At 44.5% G+C, this 12,232-nt stretch overlaps 1 protein-coding gene across 1 annotated transcript in view; it reads left to right on the top strand.

The window, feature by feature from the left end:
- HECTD3 (HECT domain E3 ubiquitin protein ligase 3) overlaps positions 1-12,232 on the top strand; it is a 623,726-nt gene that overhangs the window by 99,923 nt on the left and 511,571 nt on the right. The window contains exon 3 of the mRNA XM_069642356.1: positions 10,767-10,859. Within this exon, the coding sequence (XP_069498457.1) occupies positions 10,767-10,859 (93 nt within the window). The remainder of the gene's footprint in view (positions 1-10,766; positions 10,860-12,232) is intronic.

Raw genomic sequence — 12,232 nt, 5'->3', positions numbered from 1 at the left:
AGCGAACGAGGTAAACAAGGGTATTTATTCTACTTACTTCCTTGTGCCAAAGAAAGATCAAACTATGTGCCCAGTATTAGACTTACACCCTGCAAACACTTATGTAAAGCCACATAAATTCTGCATGACAACGCTACAAGAAGTAATCCCTCTGCTAAAGTGGGAGACTACATGGCAACACTGGATATGGAAGATGCCTATTTTCATATTTCAATGTTCCCAGCGCACATAAAACTCTTGCGGTTCAAAATAACAAACCAGCGTTACCAATTCAAGGTGCTGCCCTTCGGGATATCGTCTGCTCCAAGGGTATTCACCAAGGTACTGGCTGTGGTGGCAGCGAACCTGTTTAGGGAGGCAATCCCAGTGTACCCCTACCTGGACGACTGGCTGATTACAGGGGAGTTACCCCTACTTTGCAGGCAAAACACGCAAAGAACCATAAACCTTCTCTTCCAATTGGGCTGCTCAGTAAACGAGAATAAATCAAGCCTAGTGCCAAGCACAACAAAACAGTTCCTAGGCGCTGTCTTAAACACAGAAGCATGAATGGTCTTTCCATCAATGGAAAGAGTTCATAACATGCTACGTCAAATAACTTTGTATCAAGCCGGTTGCCAGATAAGCGTACGCAAAGCAATGCGTTTACTAGGCATAATGACATTGTCCATTTACCTGGTCCCAAACGCACGTTTGTGCATACGGCCCATGCAGGAGTGGTTGGCGAACCAATGGTCTCAGGCAAGCGGTCGGTGGGACGATCTAGTGGTCATTTCGCCAACACTAGTAGAAGATCTGCGCTGGTTGACAAAGGAAAACCTGTTAAAGGGAAAACCCTTCCACGATCCGGCAGTGCAAGCGATCGTTATGACAGACGCATCACTGTGCAGGCGGCGGGCACATCACCTTCACAACACAGCACATGGGCTGTGGACCCACATCACAGCACAAAACCACACCAACCTGCTGGAACTTCTGGCAGTATTCAAAGCGCTTCAAGCATTCGAAGCTCAGCTGACCAATCAGTTGGTACAGATCCTAACCGACCGCAACACTGCGATGTTCTACATCAACAAGCAGGGGGCACCCACTTTCCAAATCTGTCCAAGCTAGCACAGAAAATATGGAAATGGGCACTCAGACGGGGGTGGGGTGTTCCTATCTTCTCAACATGTTCCAGGTGTACTCAACACTCTAGCAGACTCTCTGCGCAGAGACCCCCTACTAGAAGACACGACTAGACTCCAATGTCATAGACCACATCTTTTTGCAGTGGGGTTACCCCATGCTAGACTTGTTTGCTACAGGAGAAAACGAGCAATGGGAAATTTGCTTACGCTTTTACCCCCCAACTCCTCTAATGAGCAGGGTGGTGAACAAGATTCACAGAGAACGGATGACGCTCTTCCTAGTTGCTGTCATGTGGGTGAGACAACCATGGTATCCACATCTGCGCAAGCTGGCGCTGTGCGATCCCATCATATTCCCGTGCCTGTCCAACCTACTGAACCACCATAGGGGAATAACAGTTTACCCTGAACCTCGCTCAATGAACGTGGCAGCATGGCTCCTGAGATCATAGAGTTTGGACATTTAAATTTACCACAACGGTGTATGGATATCCTCAAGGAGGCACGTACACCAAACACCAGACGCTGTTATTTTGACAAGTGGAGGAGATTTGTCTTTTGGTGCCACTCTAAACAAATAAACCCCATAGAATGTACTCCATCCCACATTCTTAATTATATGCTCCACTTGGACTCCGGATTAGTATTCAACTCTACTAAGGTCCACCTGAAGGCTTTGTCAGCTTACAACTCTTCAGAGTTAGGTATTGTGGTGCAAGGTTCCAGTCATTAAAGCATTCATGGAGGGAGTAAAGAGACTCCAGCCTGCAATTTCAAAGCCACCGCCAGGCTGGGATCTCAATCTAGTACTCTTAAAGCTCATGGGACCCCACCTTTGAGCCTATGTATAAGTCAAGTCTTAAACACCTGACATACAAGACTGCCTTCTTAGTGGCTATTACTTCAATAAGAGTGAGTGAACTGCAACATTGTTGGTGCAGGGCGCTTTCTTTGTCATACACAAGGACAAATTGATTTTACGTACCCACCCTAGGTTTTCACCAAAATTAATCTCCAAATTTCACGTGAACCAATCCATTGAGCTACCGGCCTTCTTCCAGAATCCAACTAGCTCAGCTGAGAAAAAACTCTATACACTATATTTAAGGAGGGCAGGTCTTTACTATGTAAACAAGACCAAACAGCTTAAGAAAACAGACCAACTGTTAGTCTCCGTAGCACCAGGCAGAGATGGAGACAGCATTTCCAAGTATTTACCCCTTAGGAGTGCATTAAAGGGGGCGCCGGTTGGCAGCAGCTGGTTTCTGGTTAGCATTTCCAAGAACCTATAGCCATCTCTAGGTGGATAGTCAGATGCATACAGCTTTGTAACTCATTATGAAGTAAAACTCTGCCTTTCGCACCAAGAGCTCACTCCACAAGGGGTACGGGAGCTACTTTGGCCTTTATTGCAAATGTCCTGCTAGACCCCATTTGCAAAACAGCTACATGGAGCTCAGTACATACCTTCATTCAGCACTTCTGCATTGACTCTCATTCCAAAGCAGATACACATCTGTGGGACAAGTGGTTCTGAAACATATATTTGCTGCTTGACCTTCTCACAACCCACCACCTTCTCCTAACACTCCTCGCTAATATATGCACAGCATGAGAGCTAATCGGATTCCACAAGCCTCAGAAGGGATGCATTACTCACCGTAATCATATTTCTGATGCTTGTATCTGCTTAGATTCACATGCTCCCACCCTTCCTCCCCTTGGAGAGAAGGTGCTCTTCCCTTTGGAGAGAAGGTGCATGGATGTTTATATGAGCTTCTCTGAAACAGATCTGCTTGAATACACCTGTACTCACGCTACACTTCATGCTACCTCATGTATGAAACAAAACAATCTGAGCAACATAGACGCGTGACGGACCATGGGTACAGTGGATGTCACACTAGGGATAGTATGATTGGCACGCCCTGTCGACGTCCCATTTCGAGTTTCGAAAACAACAATTTTAATACTTTGCAGCTTCCACTAGATGTTGGCCTATGCACAGCATGGGAATCTAAGCAGATACAAGCATCAGAAATACGATTACGATCATGCTCATGTGTTGTCTTGTGTGTATGTGTGGAATGTTGTATCTTCTCTTTTTCACATAGAAACTATAATGTGCAGTTATTTTAAATTGTAAGGTCTGGTATGATTGTAGACTTAGATATATAGTATTATAGTTATAGAGACATAAGATATTGTTAGTTATAATTCTTCATTTTTACTGGAACATATGTGACGGATATGTATTTTGATGGAAACATAATAAATATATTTTTTTTAAAAAAGAAAGTAATACGATTACGGTCCGTAATGTATCCCATATACACTGTATTCATATGTACAGATGTGTGATGTAGCAGGGATAATTCACAACTCTGTGAATGTGGGCGGGGGCCCTCTACCTCCAGAGAGGAGATACTCAAAGGCCTGAAACTCAGTCATGTTCTTGGTCTCTGTGATTAGGGATTTCTGGTAGTAGCGGTCAAGGACTGTGAAGGAACAAAAGTTGGAGAGAGCGCAGGGTGAGTGAGGAATTGAGAGGTTGAGAAGGGCTTGGGAATTGCAGAGTAAAAGTTTAGAAGTACAGGGAAGTGGAGCCGACTTGATCAGGTGGTGGTGGCCATGAATGGCTTTGAAGAGGAGAAAAGGTAATTTCAAGAAGGAACAGTCCAGTATGTAGAGCCATTCCAGCTCTGAGCAATGGGAGAAGGTGGTGGAGCAATAAGCGAGCTGTGCACAGTTCAGTATTTATTTATTTTTACATACATAGCTGCGCTCTAAGCTCCTGGGGGATCAAGGTGCTAGTTACGTTAGTAGTATAGAGTTAAGGCATTGTGTGTACATTAGTAGGTCATAGGTAGGTAGGAGTGTTCAAGGGCTGAGGTTTATATAGGTCCTTGTGTTAAAAGCCAGGTTTTCAGCTGTTTAAGGAAGGTACAGTATGATTGCTCAGCTCTTAGCGCTGCCCGTAGTTCATTCCAGCGTATCACTGCTATGACAAGGAAGCAGGGTCCATGAAGAAGTAGCTGCATAATGAGCAGTAGCCACCCTGTTGAGGACAAGAGTGCAAATCGACTTTGTTTCCGTGATGGTTGAGGCGGGCTTGGATCATGTGAATATTCAAGGGATTGATCTGGGGCGCATTGGGTGTAATGAATAGACTGCATTATAGATTGATGTAAAAAAGTGCCTTAATGTTCTGATCCTGAGGTCTTCTGTATAATTCTCATATATATTTCTGATTCACAACATATTTGTTGCTAAAACTGTTTATTTGTTCATAAACCACACAATGGGCCTCATTATAAGTTTGGCAGTATTCCAGTGGTAAATTCATCCAAATACCACCAAATGGAATTACCATTACCGGCACTTGGTCAGTTGAATTACCGCTGGATTACAAGTGGTGGGATGGCCGTGTCAGTCATGGGTATTTCAGAACAATTACCTCCAGCCGTTTGCTAGAGTATTTTCCTCCACCTCACCACCAAGGTTGTAGTACAGTCAGTGCTCCAGATACGATTTTGAAGCAGGAGTATTATACTCATTGTTTTTAAGTTGGAAGTAAAATTAATTCTTATGCAGTAACAAAGTAGGTCCTGGTCCCAATAAGAGTATTTTGAAAGACAGTAAAATATATTTTCTTCAGATCAGGCAGTAATAATAGCTGTTTCGTTCTTACATGATGTGTTCTACTGGTCCAAACATATACAGGGAGCGGTGTGGGTGAAAGCAGGGGCACAAGCTCCTCGTATGTGTTTCCTGTTTTTTGTAGGGAGTATTTTTACTCCCTATTTTTATTTTTGGGGAGTATTTGCCTATTTTTAGGGAGTAGAAGTGACAGATACACCCCTTGTATGTAGAGTGGAGTAGAGTGGGGCGGTCATGGGGCGAAAATACAGTGGTAACAGAGTTACCACAGCATTACCGCTGTTTTTTCCCGCACTACCATACTTGTAATGAGGCTCAGTGTTCTGCCATCAAAACTGTTCAATGATTATGCATGATGGTTTCTTTTAGTTTACATCTGTAACACCTTGTATTGCCGTTTGACTTGAAGTGGTCTGTTCACCAGAGGGATATCCCTGAGTGTTGGTTGGGGGAGATGGTGATAGGAGCATGGCCTTTTGGTTAGGGCAGAGGAGAGCATCCGACGAGGGGAACAGAACTGTGATGATGTTGGTATGATGGGTAGATCAGAGTCCAAGTCACAGGAGTGGGCAAGAAAGGATTCCTTATTGAAGGCCACGAGAACCAGATGGTGGGTTTTATGACAATTGATATTGATATTTTATTTCTATCGCGCTCGTACACAAGTGTTTCAGAGAGCGACAAGGCAAGGGAGGGGATCAGAGGAAAACAAAACAAAGATCTTACTAGGCCCAGTCACATTAAGAACGCGCAAGTGCATGACCAGGCAAACTATGACTCGCCAAAAAGGGCTTCTAATGGCTTTTTCTGCCATATGAGATGTAAAATGCTCATCCCACACATGAAATGGTTGCACGGAAGGGAATTGCAGCATTACCCTTTTCCCCTCTATCCAAGTGAGGTGGCTTCTCCTGTCGGGTAAGCAGCCTTGCTTCCAAGGAGCTTTCATTGGAGGAAAGGAACTAACATGCAAAGCCTCCCGCATGTGAAGGCAGGGCTTGACCAAAACGCTGCAGATGTGTATCGATCTGTGAATATCATCTTGTTCTTCAACCACACTCTTTCCCAATAGATTATGTCCAAACCAGGTGGCGCTTAAGATCAAGAACACTGTTTCCAACTGTTTCTCATCCTTATGTCAACATGAGAGTACGCCCTCTCCTCCACTATGCTGATGTCGGTGGCCTATTCTTCCAGCCGTTGCAGTGCAGGTTTAACTGTCTTCAACCTAGAATTCCTCTGCAGTGTAATTGGAATGGTTGGAAATACATGTACATTGCGTGTCTAAGCATATGCTTTACAGACCATTCAGGGAATGTCCATCCAAGCTGCTGCATATTTTATTCACATGCTTCTTCTGTGGTGTGACAAGTGCCTAACTAGAATCATAATTCCTTTAAAATAAAATGTTGAAAGTGGAAGACTACAGTTGCCTGCTTTCTATGTCAAAGTAGATGGAGTGAGGCATGGAAGAGGCAGAATAAAAGACTAAAAGTAAGCCGAGAAAGAGCTTGGCGAGCCAAGAGCACTGAGAGAGGCAGTCAAGGAGCAGCAAGCCATTTTGAGGCAAGAGTGACCAGTAAAGAAGCCGCTGGCAACTCAAACCACAATGTGTCGGGCGATGCTGGTTGCAGGTACCGGACACTACAGAGAGGTTGCAGAGGACCGCATTCAGTGTGTGTCTCCAGGAAGCTACCGGTGAGCTGGTAAGGAAGAATCTGCAGGAACAGTAGCATGGAGGGGCAAGCACAGTGCAGAATCTTTTACCTGACTGCAAAAGTTAGCCTTTCAAAACTTGACTGGGAGCCACAAGGAATTAACAGGATAACCCACTGATGGGTATTCAGAGAAATATAAATACATGTCAAGTGTTTTCTGGGAACTTTAGTATAGTGTCCCAAAGTGAAAGAATGTAGGAAGAATCCTCATGTGAAAGTCTCTCTGCTGGGAATGTTAGTGTTCTATCTATTTTTGATTTATAACGCCCCAGCTTCAATACGAAGAATGCTTAATGTTGCTTGAAGAGGAAATGCAAGAAGGCAATGATAAGAGGAGGGGTACAGACAAAGGTCATTCATAGTTCTTCAGGCATTCAAACTATGTAAGAGTACAGTTAACGGTGAGGCAAGAAGAGCAGACCAGAAGTCAAAGATCAAGACCTGTGCAAACAAAAAATAGGTACATCATTTCAAGACAACCTAGCAATGTGCATGATCAAAAGAGCTCTGGAGTAAGTGCAGCCCAAAATCTATGATGATGATGATGATGATGATGATGATGATGGTGCTGGTGGTGGTGACTGAGCCGTGAGATTGGTGGAGGGTACAGATCAGTTTAACCCATCGTTAATGATTCACAGCCCCATGTCAATCGGTTATTCTTTGTCACTACCTGGTAGATAACTAGACTCCCAGCATCCACCTTTCACTGAGACATGGATTCCCATAATGCCATGGCCCCTTTGCAGCCTTCCACATGACTCAACTACGTTCCCTCATTCCTCTCGTGTAGTCATCGAAGGCAGTGCAGTCAGCGGAACAAAGGAACAAGTCCATCCCATCCCATCCACTCCCAGCCTACTTTACCCTTATGTCTTTCAAATACATTGATGTTGACCTTCTTGCACCTCACTACCCATCCATACTACCTCCATACTACCTCCTCCTCCTCGTTAAGTTGAGGTCAGATGTCATCTGAAGGGGAGTGCAGCCTGGTCATTACATCTGATGAAAATTAAGTCAGTTTTAGACTTGTTCATTTAGATATGCTTTTCAGTTATTCATTCCCATAAAGTCCATGATGAGCATTTTCAGTAAGAATAAGCATTTTGGGGGCAATTGGTGCATCGTCCCCGTAGATCTGGAATATATTATAGAAAGATTCCAGCATCTATATCAGCGATTTCACACAACAGTTGAACATTAATGGGGTTGTGACTGAGCTTTGAGGGACACCATATCTAAAACTGAAGGGTTGAGAGTGGAAAAGGACAGATGTTATGGTAGCACTCGGTCCTGAAGATAGGATGTGATCTGTTTCCGAACCTTGTGTTCGCTGTCAAACTATTGCTCAAGTCTCTGATTAGGATTTAGGGGTCGACAGTGTCAAATGGCCATGGGAGGTTAAATGGAAGTAGAACTTCTTACACATGTTCATTCTTGGTTGGCAGGAGTGCGTCTTTCATATGGAATTGGATAGATTCTGTACCGTGAGATGGTCGAGCAGCCCTGATCTTGACCGCACTCGATTGGGCGTGGGGAACATGATTCAACGAGCTTCTGGACTTGACTATCTGCCCACCTCTGCCTCGTCATCCGGATCTCCTATCCCAGTCGGTAGGTCGGGTGCTCCATCCGAATCTGGAATACCTCAACCTACATGCGTGGCTCTTGAGAGGATGTACTTGAGGTGCTGCTGGCTACAGGCAGACCGTCAACCAGATTGCTGCATGCATGCAGGGGGAGAAGATTTGAGGCATGGTGTAAAGAACGCAAGATTGACCCTACGGTGATGGAGTTAATGTCACTGGCCTCTTCAGACCTTCAGGTCACCACAGTCAAATGATTCTTGGCAGCTGTGTCTATGTGCAAAAGGTCTCCAGATAAAGGGTCTTTCTTTATGAAACCGCTTATGGCCCAGTTCCTGATGAGTCTTTTTAAATCTGTTTCTGCCTATTCCCTTTGCTGTTCCAGACTGGGACCTTCATTTGGTTCTCACCTTCCTTAAGGCGACTTCATGTTCTTTACATTTACTCACCTTGAAGACCTTTTTCTTAGTGGCTCTCATGTTGGCCAGACGGGTCAGCCAGCTGTAAGCCTTGTCTTGCAAACCGTCTTTTCTTCATTTTTGAGGGGGGTAAAACGTTTCCCTGAAGGTGCGACCAAGGTAGTACCATAATTTCACCAGTCCCAGGCCATTGATCTTCCTGTCTTTTACTCTCCTACACACCCCTCCAAGGAGGAGGACCAGTTCCACAGACTGGAACCGAAAAGGGCACTGAGCTTTTACATTGCCAGAATGGCAGAGTTCAGGAAGGTGGATCCGTTGTTTGTGTCCTTCGCCCTGGTTAAGAAGGGTTTGGCTGTTTCTAAGCAGACCATCTCGCGGTGGATCACGCTTTGCGTTTCCGAATGCTACCACAATGTGGGGGAGGAACTGCCTGTGGGCATCACTATAGGGGTGGCTAACTCACCGGCCCTGCAAAGGGGAGTACCGGTTAGGGGTATTTGCCAAATGGTAACCTGGTCTTCGCTGCATACTTTTACCAAACACTACAGCCTGGATGTGGCCCATGGAGTGGATGCTCAATTTGGGAGAGCGGTTTTGCAAAATGTCCTCCTCTAAGGGACTTTCACCCCACCTCATTCACGTTTACTGCTTGGGGAGTCTATCTGATGAGGAATCTGCAGGAGAAAGGCAATCCATTAAAGGAGTAATGTTCTTTCTGTGGATTCTTCTCCAGCAAATTCCTCATCACCCTCCCATCCATCCCTTCTATGAAAGTGCCTGCAGTCAGTGGCTACTTCTCTTTTGGGAGGAAGAGCTGAGCTCCTTTTTCGAGGACTACCATCCTCTTCTGGTTGGGTGCCTCATTTCTTCTACGGTCCCTTTTTCCTTGCAAAAAAAAAAAAACTCTTGGCTTTTCTTTTTTCTTTTCAGTTCTGGCTGTTTGGCTGTATTGTTTAGTTTTCCTCTGCAGTGGCTGGGCTTGGGGGTGTGGGGGTGGGGGATGGTGGGAAGGAGGAGTGAAAGGTGTGAAATGGACGTCACATCCATAGCCAATGACTGAGGCATTGAGGCAAGACGGATGGACGGCTGAGTCAAGTTGCACTACACCCCCATGTCGAAATGTTTCTGAGCAGCTGACGCTGGAATGGATATCTATCTGATGACAAATCTGCGGGAGAAGAATCCATAGAAAGCATTACAGTAAGTAATTTCCCCTTTTAATGTATGCAGCATCCACCACCCATTGCACTATTGTTTTTCTGTGTGGATAATGAAGTGTGTTTTGTTTGCGTTTTCCTGTGCATGTAAGTGGCTACATCCTCACAAACTCCGACCGTATCTAGAGTTGGATCCCATTTCATACATATGTTTTTAGGTTATCAGGAGGGCTAGTATTGCATAAAAGCAATAGGAAATCATGAAGGCCGTGTAAATGTATATAGGCTATTGGAGGGATGTGTGATCCTTGTTGGTTTTATCTATTGCATCTTTCAGCATAACAAGCTTTCACATGCATTTTCTCCATGCTGGCTAAGGACATCATTCAGGGATCTAAATTAGGATTCGTTGACCAGGAGCAAAACGCAGCTCCTGGGTATCTGGCATCACCCTTTAGGCAGGAGCTACCTCTAGAGAACCAGGACCCAGTACATATTGTGCACCAATTCTAACGCATGTGCAAGATGCTTAATCTAACTTTTTGTCTATTAAATATTATACAATATCCTTTAAATGTCCCTTCAGTGTGTTCTTTATTCACCTTTTAAACATATTCCAAAATCTACACAGTTAATATCACATAGCTATGTTTGTACGGCACCTCTTGCCTGGGGAGTGAAGCGCTACTCCTGGTAGCTGTTGGTTTCAAGCTGATCAGGCTCTCCTTGGCTGTAACCAGGAGCTAAATGGCTCTCAGCTCCTGGCAATTTTGAACCCTGTCATTTGTGTATCTTTCAGATAACTCATTGAATTAATGAGATGGATGATGGTCTTCCCGATGGTCAGACCAGCTTTTAATTGATCTCCTGCAGTTTTGTTCGGATTTTCTAATGAGCTTTAGTTCCCAGGAAATCAGCATCCTACTAGTTCCTTGCACAACCCAGAAAGCTTTGCTCATTCGGACTCCTAATTGTAATCGGGAAGGGATTCACCATACTGATCCCCTTCTGTTCTTTCCGCATGTGCCAGGCTCTCATGAGATGCTTTTATTTTATGTATGTGACCACATGCTTTCCTTTGCCTTCACAGCTGGGAGCAGGTGGTGGATTTGACCTACTCTCTGCGCCTGGGAGCAAAGCCGAGGCCCGTGGAGCAGGATGAGGATGCTGTACAGAAGCTTAGGTATGACAATATGTGCTCATTTGTGTCTTATCAGTTTTTGGACTGTATGGGATGTAGTTGAACCCATCTATGTACAATGAATGCCTGTGACCCCATATAAGTAAGCAATTCATTCTCATTCTTACCCATTTTCTAGGAGGTTAAAGCCCCCTTCCCCTCTTTGTATCCCTCACTGCCTAGATTGTCACCAAAAATTCCTTACCTTGATGCAGGGGTGCGGTACTAAGTGATTTAATCCATTTATGAAAATCGATGAAAGAAATGACTATTTAGAAAAACAGCTCGCAGACCACTCTGAGCGGTCTTTCGAGATTGTACTGTCAGCCTCTGTCACACACCAGTGCACGCAGGGGCTGACAGGCTGACGGGCATGACGAGACACAGAAGAGACATCGCCAGCGAGTCAGGTAAGTGTGTGTGTGTGTGTGTGTGTGTGTGTGTCTGTCTCTTTGTGTGAGTGCGTGTATGTATGGTGTGTTTTATGCTGGGAAGGGGGTCCCCTCCCACCCCCGATTTTACATAAGAACCAGCGAGAGATGGTGGGGGTGGGAAAAGGATCACCTTGGGGGCTGGGGGTAGGGGGGTTAGATGTGATTTTGCCGCATTTTGAGACCGGCACAAAAAAGGCTAAAAACACAGTCCTTTGTGATCGGTCTTTAAAATGCAGTACAATCGCATAGAACCAAATGAACTGGTAGAAATATTGGGAACTTATTGAACTCTTGCTAAAGTTATGAGAGGGAGGAGGATAATATTTTGGACAGTCAAACATTTATTTTATGAAATTGAAGTAAGAATGAATGGAAACAATTGCGTTTATATCAAAGTGAAAACCGAGCCATTATGAAAAATAACTATATTGTGTAGATGGTACTGCTGTTGCTTAAGGTTGCAGTTAAGAAATTCAGCTTCAGAAAGTATCTAGGACCATAATTAAGGCTATACTTGTCGGGGTCAACCAAAAAGTCAACGGCCAACCAAAAACCTCTGGATTTGTTGTTTTGATAGACCATATCCCAGGGGTAGTTTACGACTAGCATAGGATCAACCAGCATTCCGTTTCTAGGCTTCTGATTGTCCAAGCAACATACTTAGTATTCCTGTTACTGCACAGCACCCTCAATGATGAGCACAAAATGTTGTCTTCTTAACCACACTTTTTATTGGATTTTCAAATAAGAATCAATAAGACAGGTTTATACACAAGTAATTTGCGGTGATAGTGACTGGGGAAATAAATGACGAGATTGTGGCTGAAAAGGAGAAAGACAGGGAGGGGGGGCAGGGATAGAAACTGTTTTGATAGGCTATAATGGCCATTATAGAATTGGGTAAGGATACTGCTACAGCAGAAAACACCTACACATGTCTAA

Source organism: Ambystoma mexicanum, chromosome 1q, assembly GCF_040938575.1.
Source record: "Ambystoma mexicanum isolate Mex_15411 chromosome 1q, UKY_AmexF1_1, whole genome shotgun sequence".
Classification (NCBI taxonomy): Eukaryota; Metazoa; Chordata; class Amphibia; order Caudata; family Ambystomatidae; genus Ambystoma; species Ambystoma mexicanum.
This window is presented reverse-complemented; position numbering and strand designations above follow the sequence as displayed.